Source organism: Oncorhynchus mykiss, chromosome 3 (genome assembly GCF_057628025.1).
Source record: "Oncorhynchus mykiss isolate SJ-2025 chromosome 3, ASM5762802v1, whole genome shotgun sequence".
Taxonomy (NCBI): domain Eukaryota; kingdom Metazoa; phylum Chordata; class Actinopteri; order Salmoniformes; family Salmonidae; genus Oncorhynchus; species Oncorhynchus mykiss.
The window spans coordinates 33,170,269-33,185,009 of record NC_143024.1 but is presented as its reverse complement, the minus strand read 5'-3'; the positions used below and the strand labels follow the sequence as shown (position 1 = coordinate 33,185,009).

At 43.0% G+C, this 14,741-nt stretch overlaps 1 protein-coding gene across 5 annotated transcripts in view; it reads right to left on the bottom strand.

Annotated features, from left to right (window-relative positions):
• The window catches only part of arhgef2 (rho/rac guanine nucleotide exchange factor (GEF) 2), a 54,961-nt gene that overhangs the window by 14,073 nt on the left and 26,147 nt on the right, over positions 1–14,741 (bottom strand). For all 5 annotated transcript variants that reach the window (XM_090228778.1, XM_090228788.1, XM_036971927.2 and 2 more), the window contains one exon: positions 123–285. In XM_090228778.1, coding sequence (XP_090084904.1) covers positions 123–285 — 163 coding nt within the window. The remainder of the gene's footprint in view (positions 1–122; positions 286–14,741) is intronic.

Below are 14,741 nucleotides of genomic sequence, written 5' to 3'. Positions count from 1 at the left end.
ATCTGGTGATGCATCAATACATCAATACCCCAATAATGTTGTCGCTAATAACATTAGGCTTTTGTCTGGGCCTTGTGAATGTATGTACTGCCTACAATAGTGTGTGTGTGTGTGGTACTCACTGGGGCAGCTGAGGGCCTCTTTAGCGGTGATGCTCTTGTTGCAGGCGGAACAGAGGGTGGTGGCAGACACGGTGAGGGAAGTGAAGAGGTGGCCGTTGCTGTAGCGCGCCTCCCGCTCCCGCGCCTCCTTCTCCCTCTCCTTCATCCGCTCCTTCTCTTTGTTCTGTAACCAAAGACACAAATCAGCGCCAACCGATGCAATCTGTGTGGATATGAACTGTTTTAACTCTCGCTCATCTCACACTGTCAACCGTTCTGGATATTCCACAGCTGTGAGATGCTTGTCTCGTACTCAGGTCTCCTCATACTGTATATGCAGCATGCACTTTGTTTCATAGAGTAAGTTTCACTGAATGAGGACAGCTGGTGCATGAGGAATTGTAAATGTGGTGTTTTCAGGAATAGTATCTCTCTCCCTCCCACTCAAGGAGATTGACAGCCTGGGGACTGTCTTTAATCCCATTGTTACACTGCAGGGCTCTCCATGCTGCCTCAGCATAACTCAAGTGTATTCAGTGTGAGTCTGTATTTAAGCAATTGCGCCTGCATGTGTCCTTGTGCATCTAAGAATGTGTGTGTGTGTGCACTACGCTAATTAGTATAGGTGCATTTGCAATTGTGTAGGTGTGACTAAAATGTGAATGTTCCAGTGTTACTTCGCCTCTGTAACATCCAGCTGTTCCTAGCATGGTGCCTAATTTTATACCACACATTTTAATGGCAGCCTGTCTGTCTGTGTCCAGACCAGAGCACCAGTCTATGCTGCTGGCTGTGACTCTGGTCGTGCTGCTAAGTAAGCAGAATGGTCAGGTACCAAACAGCTTTTCACAGCCGGTGGCCTTTTAGTCACAAACTAATCTCCTGATGTTGTGAACACAGACAAAGTAGTCCATCTTCAGTGGCTTTGTCACTCTCTGTTTTCCTAAATGCTCTCAGCTAATTATCAACTCAACAACACGTGGTGTTACGATGAGATTGAACCCCTAAAAAACGTTCTAACTGAAGAAACCTTTTGGAACCCTTTTCTCTAAGAGTGCAGACTTCAGACCCTTCACATAAGGAAAGCTAACCCGGTTGGTTTATCATAATGGGCAGCAGAGGGGTTAAACTCACCGGAACGTGCCACACAACTATAATGTTATCGGAAAGAGGAAGAGAAATAACGAAAAGAGGGATTTGTCAGGGGTTCCTTTGAGAACCTAAACAAAAGGCCTGGGGGCCCCATTGTGAGGAACTCATTCAGGACATGTCCTCCATGGCACCATCTCAGGGGTATGTAAAACACACCCAAAGGAAAGAAAGCAGAGAGGTATGGAGGGATGGATGGCGTGAAAGAAGAAGGGAGGGGAGTTCAAACCCATCCATTTACATTAGCTAATTAAAAAGGCGACCCGCCAAGATTTTGATCTGAGGTGAAAGTGGCGGAAAGAGACTCAAGTGTAAGGACATATAGGACACACTGACACATGCAACATGCTGGTGTGATGACTAGCTACAGTTGTGATGCTGTAATGACAGTGGAATGAGGTGAGACGGGCAGGGAGACAGCTTAGGTCCAGGACACCGGGTCCACTTTCAGACCCTCATGTCTAAACACACACAGTATGGACAGTAAGTAAACCGCATTTACATTCACTCCGGTTTGAAGAGGATGAAAACAGGTGCACAATTTGGCACTGGGCACCAAGCCAATGCTTGGTAAATCTTTCTAAGCTTCTCGGGAAGAATTAATCCATAGAGTTTAACTGCATCCATGTAGCGTCCATCGCCTAGCAACTCCTGTACAGTATGTCTGAGGCGGGCTGGCTTTAATGGCGGTAGGATGAGCACTGCGGCAGCATTCTCTAATCCACTCTGTCGCCCGCAGAGCAGAGGTAGGTTAGTCGACTGTTACCAAACTGCCTCCCTCACTATTATTAATGCACAGTCAGCTCCATCAGTCAAGACCACCTTATTAAGACCTTTTTCTATAGAACTGACTCTTACGCTAGATATCTGGCACACTGACTGAATTTCCCCCCTCCCCCTATCCATCGCTCTCACACACTCGCTCCCTCTCCCTCTCTCGACTCCTCTCTTCTTGTCTCTCTCTATCCTACCCTCCTTATCACACTCCTCTATAGTGGATTAACAGACTGGATTAGAATCCTCTGACTCAGGGCGGATAGGGGATGGTGTGAAAGACGAGAAAGATAGATAGTGAGCGATAGGAAGAGCGAGCGAGAGAGAGAAGAGTGAGTGAGATTGCTAAGAGCATTTAATTGAGTGAAAGAATGCCACATTGCAGTTTTTGAAGAGCGGCGCTGCTGGTAAATTGTTACCAAATGGGCGTAATGACTTTTTAATGAAAAGAGGGTGGGGCAGTGGGGAGGAAGAGAGAAGCTGCGGTCATAGACCAGGGATTAGAAGATACTATTAAGGGGCGGATTAGGCAACAGACTTAACCTCTGCCCAAGCCTTCCAGATATCGAACCTTACTCCACGGAGGAATTTACACTGTTGGGAGGATGAGCAGAGGACAAAGCCTTCTTGCTCTTTCTCTATTTGGTCTCTCTCTCCCTCTACTTAATTAAAATGTCTTTATTGCATGACAATAGACATATCACAAGGAAAAGGCTAGGAAGTAAGACTGGGAAAGTGTGTACTATGAAGAAATTAAGAGTTCATTTCCACGATGCTATATCCACAAATGTTTTCATCAGAAAAGATTGCTTCTGGGTACCGTCATGTGTGTGTAAAATATTACTGTTCTCAGATTTTTCATTCATAGATTTTAGAATTATATGAAAATGTGTTTAGCTGGAATGGAATGTTCATATCCTGTATATTTGACTGTGATACGTGGTTGTCTCACCTAGCTATCTTAAAATAGCAAAGTGACTTGCCTAGTTAAATAAAGGTTAAATAAAAACATTTAAATAAATGAATGCACTTAAGAGCACCTGCTAAATGAATAAAATGTCAATGGTGAATGTTCTACAGACAGATCTCATATACAGTGGCAAGAAAAAGTATGTGAACCCTTTGGAATTACCTTAACTTCTGCATAAATGGTCATCAAATTTGATCGGATCTTCATCTAAGTCACAACAATAGACAAACAGTCTACTTAAACTAATAACACACAAACAATTATTTGTTTTCATGTCTGATTTCAACACACCGTGTAAGCATGTATGTGAACCCTTGGATTTAATAACTGGTTGACCCTCCTTTGGCAGCAATAACCTCAACCAAAAGTTTTCTGTAGTTGTGGATCAGACCTGCACAACGGTCAGGAGGAATTTTGGACCATTCCTATTTACAAAACTGTTTCAGTTCAACAATATTCTTGGGACATCTGGTGTGAACCGCTCTCTTAAGGTCATGCCATAGCATCTCAATCGGGTTGAGGTCAGGACTCTGACTGGGCCACTCCAGAAGGCATATTTTATTTTGATGAAGCCATTATGTTGTTGATTTACTTCTGTGTTTTGGGTCACTGTCCTGTTGCATCACCCAACTTCTGTTGAGCTTCAATTGGCGGACAGATAGCCTTATATTCTCCTGCAAAATGTCTTGATAAACTTGGGAATTCCCTTTACCTTCGATGATAGCAAGCTGTCCAGGCCCTGAGGCAGCAAAGCAGCCCCAAGCCATGATGCTCCCTCCACCATACTTTACAGTTGGGATGAGGTTATGATGTTGGTGTGCTGTGCCTTTTTCTCTCCACACATAGTGTTGTGTGTTCCTTCCAAACAACTCAACTTAAGTTTTATCTGTCCACAGAATATTTTGCCAGTGGCACTGTGGAACATGCTATTTTTGCGAACTTCAGATGTGCAGCAATGGTTTTATTGAACAGCAGTGGCTTCTTCTGTGGTGTCCTCCCATGAACACCATTCTTCTTTAGTGTTTTACGTATCGTAGACTCGTCAACAGAGATGTTAGTATTGTTCAGAGAATTCTGTAAGTCTTTAGCTGACACTCTAGGATTCTTCTTAACCTCATTGAGCATTCTGCGCTGTGCTCTTGCAGTCATCTTTGCAGGATGGCCGCTCCTAGGGAGAGTAGCAACAGTGCTGAACTTTCTCCATTTATAGACGATGTCTTACTGATGAACATTAACACTTTTAGAGATACTTTTGTAACCCTTTCCAGCTTAATGCAAGTCAACAATTCTTCATCTTGGGTCTTCTGAGATCTCTTTTATTCGAGGCATGGTTCACATCAGGCAATGCTTCTTGTGAATAGCAAACTCAAATGTTGTGAGTGTTTTTTAAAGGGCAGGGCAGCTTTAACCAACATCTTCAATCTCGTCTCATTGATTGGACTCCATGTTAGCTGACTCCTGACTCCAATAAGCTTTTGGAGAAGTCATTAGCCTAGGGGTTCACATTCTTTTTCCAACCTACACTGTGAATGTTTAAATGATGCAATAATTTGTGTGTTATTAGTTTAAGCAGACTGTGTTTGTCTGCTGTGATTTAGATGAAGATTTATGTAGAAATCCAGATAATTCCAAAGGGTTCACCTACTTTTTCTTGCCACTGTAACTGTATTGGGGGGGAAATGCATTCATTCATTTTATATTGATGCCACAAATGCATACTTTGTACAGTTCTTTTAACCTAGCAGTGGCACTTATTTCTCTGAGAGTGAGGTGGATATGTAGCAATCTGCCCCAAAAAAAGTAGCATTATTTGTTTTTCTGAAATGAAACCACCAAGTGATAGATTTTAAACAAATACATGTCTATCATTGAACAACACCATACCATGAACACAGACTGAAGAACATCACTCCAATCTCTTCCATAATTTCTTTACAACAATAAAAACTAATTTACCAACATTTCTGAAAAAGGATATACACTGAGTGTACAATACATTAGGAGCACCTTCCTAATATTGAGTTGATCCCCCTTTTGCCTTCACAACTGCCTCAAGTCGGGACATGAACTCAATGTGTCGAAAGCATTCCACAGGGATGCTGGGCCATGTTGACTCCAATGCTTCCCACAGTTGTGTCAAGTTGACTGGATGTCCTTTGGGTGGTGGACCATTCTTGATACACACAGGAAATTGTTAAGCATGAAAAACCTAGTAGCATTGCAGTTCTTGACACGCTCAAACTGGTGCGCCAGGCACTTAAATATTTTGTCTTGCCCATTCACCCTCTGAATGGCACACACACACAATCCATGTCTCAATTGTTTCAAGGCTTAAAAATACTTATTCTAACCGCTTTCCTCCCTTCATCTACATGGATTCAAGTGGATTTGACATCAATGTGACATCAATAAGGGGTCACAGCTTTCACCTGGTCAGTCTGTGTCATAGAAAGAGCAGGTGTTCTTAATGTTTTGTACACTCAATGTACAGTGTATAGTCCCCCTCCCCTCCTCCTCTCTCATAGGATTCCCCTGTATCAGATATCTGTCCTTGGCTGACCCTCAGACTGTCTGGACGCCAGAGGAGAGCTACTGGTAAAAATCTGTAGTCGACTTGTTTATTAAACTGCCTCTCCCGTGCTCCTGGCCAGTCTGAGAGGAGACCACATCACAGTGTGTTGAGTTAATCAGCCTAAGGAGGCCTCTAGGGTCCATGACCCTACCACCGTAAGATCTCACCCCCAACCACAAGACCCTGAGATAACACCCTATTTGGCTGTACAAGTGTCATAGGATCAACTTCTCAGTGATGATCAGATGAAGGGCTAGGGATTCAATCAAACATGTACTATGGAATGTTTGATTGTATTACAGAAAACACGCACTGGGAGAAATATCTCCTTTGAACTTCGTACACTGAAAAAAAGGCTATCACCACCAAACAGGATGTTGAACCAAGATTACATCATAATACCTGTATTTTTACATCCATGTTTCAATCTAAAATTAGATACTTTACACACGTGCGTCAGGTGTGTCTACAGAGAATGAGTATCCTGCACAAGGCCATAAAAGCAGTATACAAATCTCACCTGGGGATTATGAACCAGTATCCCCTCAGGTCACAAGCCTCTACCTTAACCACCACTATGCCATTTAACAGTATCCCAGTCTGAACTCTGACCCCAGACAGATAAGACACAGAGATAAAAGAGCTGTTAACATGCTGATGTGGTGAACAACACAAACAACCAGCAGGTCAATAAACCTGCTATAGGGGAGTGATCAGAAAAATGTATGATGAGGGCAACGTTCCTTGTTATTTTGGATGGGGGAGTCTATCGTAGACTTTGTCTCTCAGTGGTCGAAGAGCACCTTTGGCCAAATTCAGCCAGCCAGCCAGTAGCATGGCTAATCCTTTGTTTGGTAAATTCATATTAGACTTGCACCGATGTCTATATAAGGTGGCATGTATTACGGTTTTTTTTAGATGGAAGGAAGTTAACTAATTGGTTTACTGTAAGCAATGAAGCTTGGGTATGCTGCTGGGATCTGGCTTTATTGATGCTAATGGTTAACCAAGAGGTTGGCATGACCAAGAATCTAGCCAAATAGATACAGATACACAGTGCTAGGCAGTTAACATGGAGTTCTGTGTGTATGCAAAGACATATACTGAGCAAAAATATAAAAATGCAACATGCAACAATTTCAAAGATTTTACTGGGTTACAGTTCATAGAAGGAAATCAGTCAATTGCAACAATTCACTAGGCCCCAGTTTATGGATTTCACATGACTGGGCAGGGGCACAGCCATGGGTGGGCCTTGGAGGGCATAGGCCCACCCACTGGAGAGCCAGGCTCAGCCAATCAGAATGAGTTTTTCCCCACAAAAGGGCTTTATTACAGACAGAAATACTCCTCAGCACCCCCACTATAACACATGGGCAAGGGTGCAGCCATTGGACTTGGGAGAAAGGCCCACCCACTGGGGAGCCAGGCCCAGCCAATCAGAATTAGTTTTCCCCCCAAAAAAAGCTTTTTGTGCGTATGGAATATTTCAGGGATAGTTCATTTCAGCTCATGAAACACGGGACCAACACTTTACATATTGCGTTTAGATTTTTGTTCAGTATATAATAAATAGAATGAACATTACTATTTAAAGCAATTGTCAAAATGTTTTTATGCCACACGTCCATTTCTGATGAGTCAGTTTCCAAGTGTCAACCAGTTTTCCTGCAGCAACAATAACACTTCATATTTATCATGCCACTTCTACAAAGTCTAGCATGCACTTTACTGGGCTGCCATGACAGATGAGGTCAGAGGAGTTTCAGATGAGATGGACAGAGAGCCATATAGATTCTTCCCTTTCTATTTCTATGAAGGGTGCTATCTGGAAGCGACAAGACTCAGGAAGTCTCTGTTCCCTTTCAGACTGCGATACTGGCATCTGTTGTTTTCAGGGGACTGAACACATGTGCAGATGCCTGAGAATGTGAATGTGCTCACTTTTGGTCCCTCTATTATAAGCTTCTATGAAGACATGTCATTCACTCCCCTTCCTGGAACCAAACAGCCTCAGAGACTCAGACACAACAAAACTAAACAGGAAAGGGAGAAACAAAACTCACAATGTGCCTGAAAAACATAGTTTGGAAATGGGTTTGTATACACAGTCCAGACATTTTTGTAAAAAGCAGTTTTTGTCTCAGTAATCAGTTCTGCCAAAATGTCCATGCTAGTGCTTCAGTGTTGACATCACACACCGGAAGTTCATTATACTGACTTCCTGTTTCATGGATAAGGCAGTGGAGCCAGAGGAGAGCTTGTTAAACCATTTTGTTCAGTCTGACTGACTTAGCAGACATTTTAGGCATTTTTTCTATCATATAACTGGATATGTAGTGAATGTAGGTAAAGTAAAGAACAGTGACAATCCACTGGGCAAAGAAATGGTTGAATCAACATTGCTTCCATGTCATTTTAACACTAAGATTCAATGTAATGACGTCTAATCAACGTGGGAAACTGATTGGATTTGTAAAAAGTCATCAGCGTAACAGAATTTCGGCTTTTTCCAACCAACTTTTAACCTAAATCCAATGACATGGTTACATTTTTGGTTGATTTCACGTTGAATTCAAGTTAGTTGACAACTCAACCAAACGTAAATCAAAACAAGACATTGAAATGACGTCTGTGCCCAGTGGGAAGTTCTAATCAACTAGGACCATAGGCCTTCTACTAACTCTTTGACTGGTAACTACAGCATGGATGCTGTAAACTAGGACTATAGGCCTTCTACTAACTATATGACTGGTAACTACAGCATGGATGCTGTAAACTAGGACTATAGGCCTTCTACTAACTATATGACTGGTAACTACAGCATGGATGCTGTAAACTAGGACTATAGGCCTTCTACTAACTATATGACTGGTAACTACAGCATGGATGCTGTAAACTAGGACTATAGGCCTTCTACTAACTATATGACTGGTAACTACAGCATGGATGCTGTAAACTAGGACTATAGGCCTTCTACTAACTATATGACTGGTAACTACAGCATGGATGCTGTAAACTAGGACTATAGGCCTTCTACTAACTATATGACTGGTAACTACAGCATGGACGCTGTAAACTAGGACTATAGGCCTTCTACTAACTATATGACTGGTAACTACAGCATGGATGCTGTAAACTAGGACCATAGGCCCTCTACTAACTATATGACTGGTAACTACAGCATGGATGCTGTAAACTAGGACTATAGGCCTTCTACTAACTATATGACTGGTAACTACAGCATGGATGCTGTAAACTAGGACCATAGGCCCTCTACTAACTATATGACTGGTAACTACAGCATGGATGCTGTAAACTAGGACCATAGGCCTTCTACTAACTATATGACTGGTAACTACAGCATGGATGCTGTAAACTAGGACCATAGGCCTTCTACTAACTATATGACTGGTAACTACAGCATGGATGCTGTAAACTAGGACTATAGGCCTTCTACTAACTATATGACTGGTAACTACAGCATGGATGCTGTAAACTAGGACTATAGGCCTTCTACTAACTATATGACTGGTAACTACAGCATGGATGCTGTAAACATAAATGTTTATTAACTTATAACAAATAAAGAGTTCAATAAAACAATGTTTAAAAATGCATTAAGACTGTAAATGCATTCATCGTGTATTGCACATCAAGTTGCTCATAACACTGATTCAATGCTAAAATAAATGATATTGCTTTGTTTTGATGTGTAGGCCCACTATTGCTCTCCCTTAAGTAACTCATTATCCACAGAGTGTAGTCATAAGTTATTACAGCCAGACAATAACAAGCTTGGCTGATCCTTGTTCCGGTTGACTGAATAGCTTCGGCTGTATCCTCTCCTCTGTTTATGTGTCATGTATTCGTTTTGCCGACACACTTTCAACCCAGGGTGTAGAGAGAGCATACAACCTGATGGAGAGAAGGGTTAAACCGTGTGACGCCAGCTCACTGAAGCGAGATCAGCGCAGTCTAATCTGAGGCGTGAATAAGTGGTCAACTAACCTCAGAATGACATCACTAACTAATGATGAGACAGAAAGTCATTTGTGCACAAAGGATTCCCAGAATACCACACTAGAATGACCTGCATACAGAAACTGAAGTTGAATCTGAAAACAAATGTAAACGTGACACTATTGATATAGTTTGAAATTTACGGGGACATATGGGGGCCAGTGGTCCCCAATGAGATTATGTTCCTCAAATGACATGTGTAAACAATCAAAAACCATTGTGCAGTCGGCCTCCATTTGAGTTCATCAAACTAAACCAAGGTGTGTCGGGCAGGAAGGGCTGTCCTTGCGACATCACAGGAAAGTCCCCTTGGCATGCCATAACAGAGTTAGTGGTAGTCAGTATGTGGACATACACTGGGAGAACAAAGCCCTTTTGCCTTTGCTTGCGACACAATCGGTCTGCGGAAGCCCAGGATCTCCTTCAAGTTAACCCTGTGTCGTGCGTGAAGAGCAGAGGCTTAATGGCAGTCCCTCTGTTCTAGGAGAGGAGGAGGGGGGGGGGGGTCTTATTATGGGAGAGAGTGTGCTTGCTACTGTCCGCTGTAGCAGAGAGAGAGAGGCTGAGAGAGACGAGCCCTGGTTAATGGGCCATAAACAATGCGCTTGTCTGTTGTCTCTCTCATTTCAGATGATATCAACAGCTTAGAGTGAAAAAAAATGATATCTAATGATTAATTAAATATCCTCAGAACGACCTTTGTGAACAAGCACGGTCACCAGTCACCATAGCACGTATGAGTGACAGTAAAAAGAGTGATGGAATAGCTACACTATGAAGTGTCACAGCTTGATCAGATCGTCAATAGCAACATGGAGAGTCTCTGCCTAAACCCCAGAAAAGGAGTGAAGTTAAAGGTATTCACTGTCTAGACAAAAAGTCCTCCTCCATCTCCTCTTAGGACATCTAACAGAGAGAGTGAGTACGAGGGAGAGAGAGAATGAAACAGGGATACCTAGGAAATAGGGAGAGGCTTGGAGGGGAAGACCCACGAGAGCAGGAGGCTGAAACGAGTGAAGGAGAAAAAGAGAGACCTAAGTGAGAAATAAATGGGCCTGGGATGAAGGGGGAGGGGGGAGGGAAAAGAAAATGCAGACAGATGGAGAAACCGATACAGGGGGAAGAGAGAGAGCCCCAGAGAGAGGTAGAGAGATAGAGAAAGTGATGTGGCGAGGAAACAAAAGAGGAGAAGAGAATACCTGACACAGCGAGAGAGCCTAGCAGGTAACTGGATTTCAGCGTGTATTGATGGAGGAACAAAGAAATAGAGAGCAGACAAAGAACACAAAGAGAGATGGAGAAACTGGAGACACTGGGGAAGAGAACTACTGGACGTGTTTAGAACTCTATCCTAAGGGTTACTAAATGTATTGGAAAAATACATTGAGTGTGTGGATCCATAGTTCTCATCTTAGTGTGTATATTCAGTATGTGCATGCATATGTGTGTGTGTGTGTTTGTGTGGCAGCAAAAGGGAGGCATGGATATAGTATCTTTGTGCTGTATGTGTGTGGTAGCAGGGGAAGGTGGTCATTATAATAGTGTGAACGTGTCCATCCTTTGCATGTTCCTGTAGGTGAGGAGACTACAGACGTAGGATCTTAATTTGAGCCAGTTTGCTACACCAGGAAAATAACCTTGCATGAACAGGAAATGTGGATGATAATTAATGGAAATATTTTGTAGGGCAAATCAAGCCTTTTAAACCTTGAATAACCTACAAGTTTGCATTTAAAATTTGCAGCAACAAAAGAGTGATCAAATAAAGATCCTACATCTGTATTAGAGACAGATGGCATCCATCATGAGGCTTAGTACACTATGACCTTGATGATGTGAGGCGAGCCCACACAGTTATGTGGGAAAACAAATGTCTGCCCCCTAGTTAGTACCTGACTGTCCCAAGGGCACATTAATTAATAACAAGTACAGCTACACCCCCCCACACACACACACACGTGTAGGATCATAATTTGATCACCCTGTTGCAGGAGAACTTTCCTGCAATGCTAAACATTTAAAACTTTAAATGTATTTGAGGCTTAAAAGGCTTCTGAAGTTTGTAATTTCCACTAAGAAATGTCAGACCTGATTTTCCCTGTTGCGAAAAACATATCAACCCCTACAAAAATGTCCATTCATTATATCTACATAATAACTCACATTTCCTATTGTTGTAGGATTATTTTCCTGCTGTACCAAACTGGCTCAAATTAAGATGCTACATCTGTACACACACATATTATACACACACACACAAACTGACTTATGGAACAATTCCTTACAAAAGGAAACAGTGGAGAGAGAGAGTTGTTGCCCAGTAGGAGTCCACATACCAGTGTTTTATGGTTACAACTATTTCCCCTAGGTCTTATTTCTACCACTACAACATAAAATAACAGAAGCATCTTAATCTGGGGAAATCTGTTTTTCATAATCAATAAACATATTTAATCCTTAAAAAATGTTGCTAACTATCAACTAAATCAAATCAAATTTGATTAGTCACATGCACGGTATAGAGGTGTAGACCTTAGAGTGAAATGCTTACTTACGAGCCCCTAACCAACAATGCAGTTTTAAAAAATATGGATAAGAAATAAAAGTAACAAGTAATTAAAGAGCAACAGTAAAATAACAATAGTGAGACTGTATACAGGGGGGTACCGGTACAGAGTCCATGTGTGTGGGCACCGGTTAGGTATTATGGTAATATGTACATGTAGGTAGAGTTATTAAAGTGACTATGCATAGATGATAACAACAGAGAGTAGCAGAGGTGTAAAAGTGGGGGGGATGCAAATAGTCTGGGTAGCCATTTGATTAGCTGTTCAGGAGTCTTATGGCTTGTGGGTAGAAGCTGTTTAGAAGCCTCTTGGACCTAGACTTGGCGCTCCGGTACCGCTTGCCGTGCGGTAAGCAGAGCCGCTGGAGTCTGACCACTTTTAGGCCTTTCCTCTGACACCGCCTGGTATAGAGGTCCTGGATAGCAGGAAGCTTGGTGCAGCTGTAGAACATTTTGAGGATCTGAGGACCCATGACAAATCTTTCCAGTCTCCTAAGGGGGAATAGGTTTTGTCATGCCCTCTTCACGACTTTCTTGGTGTGCTTGGACAATGATAGTTTGTTGGTGATGTGGACAACAAGGAACTTGAAGCTCTCAACCTGCTCCACTGCAGCCCCATCGATGAGGGGCGTGCTCGGTTCTCTTTTTCCTGTTGTCCAAAATCATCTCCTTTGTCTTGATCACATTAAGGGAGAGATTGTTGTCCTGGCACCACACGGCCAGGTCTATGACCTCCTCCCTATAGGCTGTCTCGTCGTTGTCGGTGACCCCAGGACAAAACATAAAATGGAATGCTCTTGGTCTTTGTTAGCCTACTAAACAGAGGAATCTGGGTATTTAGGGTTACTGCTGTTTTCACTGAACAATATTCCAGTTCAGTGCACCGCTTCAATTCAAAATGATGATCCCTGAAAGAAGAGTGCCTTTTTGTCCGTCTGTGATGAGAACGGAGGAGAGAGGAGACCGAGCTCAGATGGTAGGCCAGGTCCTTTCAGCTCCAGCTGTGATAACCATCTATGCCCAGACAGTCATTTCAGCATGGTCAGAGAGAGTCATCACATGCTTTATGCTAATATTAATTTATATTAGTGATCAGGGGAAAAAAATCTATGCAGTTGCATATTGCAATATACATTTTGGACAACATTATATCAATATTTGACTCTAGCCCTAATTTATAGTCTCCTTCTGTGTATTTCCCACTGATAAGTACGACTAGATAGGTTTTCACTAGTAATCCTTCTATTCAGATCAGTGCTTATGAAAGCCAGGATAATGTGATGAAGCTACAGTATTTCAGTCTGCTGGGTAATTACTGTAGCAGACTCAACCCAGTAGCAGCCACTCAGGGGGAGTGTGAGGGGGGCACTGGGGCTATTGACTGGTCATCAGGTTCACACAGGGTGTTGTTTGTTTTAAGAAGCTCTCTGATGAGTTCACGTCCTGTGACTCTGGCTTTAGTTAGTTTGGGTTCCACGCCTGACCCCCACTCAGTCACCTCTAGTGGGGGTTTCACAAAGGCAATGCTAAGACTCCAAAGAAAACACCTGTAATAAAATGCTAGCTATTGCAACACTCAAACCCCCTACACAAAGTCCTTTACCTACAGACTACTAAGCACCCCTCCACCTATCCTTATTTCTCCTAAATGTTTTCTTTCCTCCCGCTCTTTTGTAACTACTCGCTAGCCTGACAACTGAAGTCTTCCCCTGCTCTATGACCGCCGAGAAGAAACGAGCATGGCGTTTGGCTGGAGCTATGTGGCTGAGTAGCCAGCCAAACCTGTCGCTCTCCTCTTCCTCAATCTCTAATCCTCCTTCTCTCCTGCTCCCTCACTTTCTCTCCTCCCTCCACATGTGATCGGTCCATTCCCCTGCCAGTCTAGTCAACAGCTGTGAGGTGAACCCATGGTCCGTTACCAGACTGACTGGAAGAACGTTTTCACAGCCCCCTAAAGCAACACTGTTGACACAGGTGCAGTCACACACTGGTGACCACAATGACAGTGTGTGATCTGTCGACAGAAGGTGAGATGGTGTGTCCATGTGTTTGTGATTATGTCTCTGTTGGGTGTTAAAGTGTGTGTGTGTAGTAGCAACCCATGAACACAAGTGTTTGTGTGCGTGCATGCATGTTGTATAGTGTATGGTCTGTTTGTCTGGCTTTTCACCCCACCCCCCCGACCCCCTACCCACCCCAACTATAACCAAACCACCCACTCTCTAATTCCCTCTGCCACATCACCTCTCTCCGTTCCTTTTTCTAATGTACTTCTCATTCCTCTCATATTACAACCTTTGAGAAAGCCATTGTGGAGATGTGTGTGTTGGTGAGGTGGGCAGAGAGGGAGGTGCTGTATGGAGGGAGAGAGCAAGAGAGGGTGAGAGAGCGAGAGGGGGGGGGGGGGGGGGCAGAGGGGACATGTGAGGTGCTTTGTCAGCATTAGTCACACACTAGCCTGTAACCGGATCCTTGCTGTCCCTAGAGCTCTGAAAGCACACCAGTTATTATATCACTCTATTCGCACAAATCAAGTGAAAAAAAACATGCTACATTTACCTGACCCTCATTGGTCTGTAAAAGCTG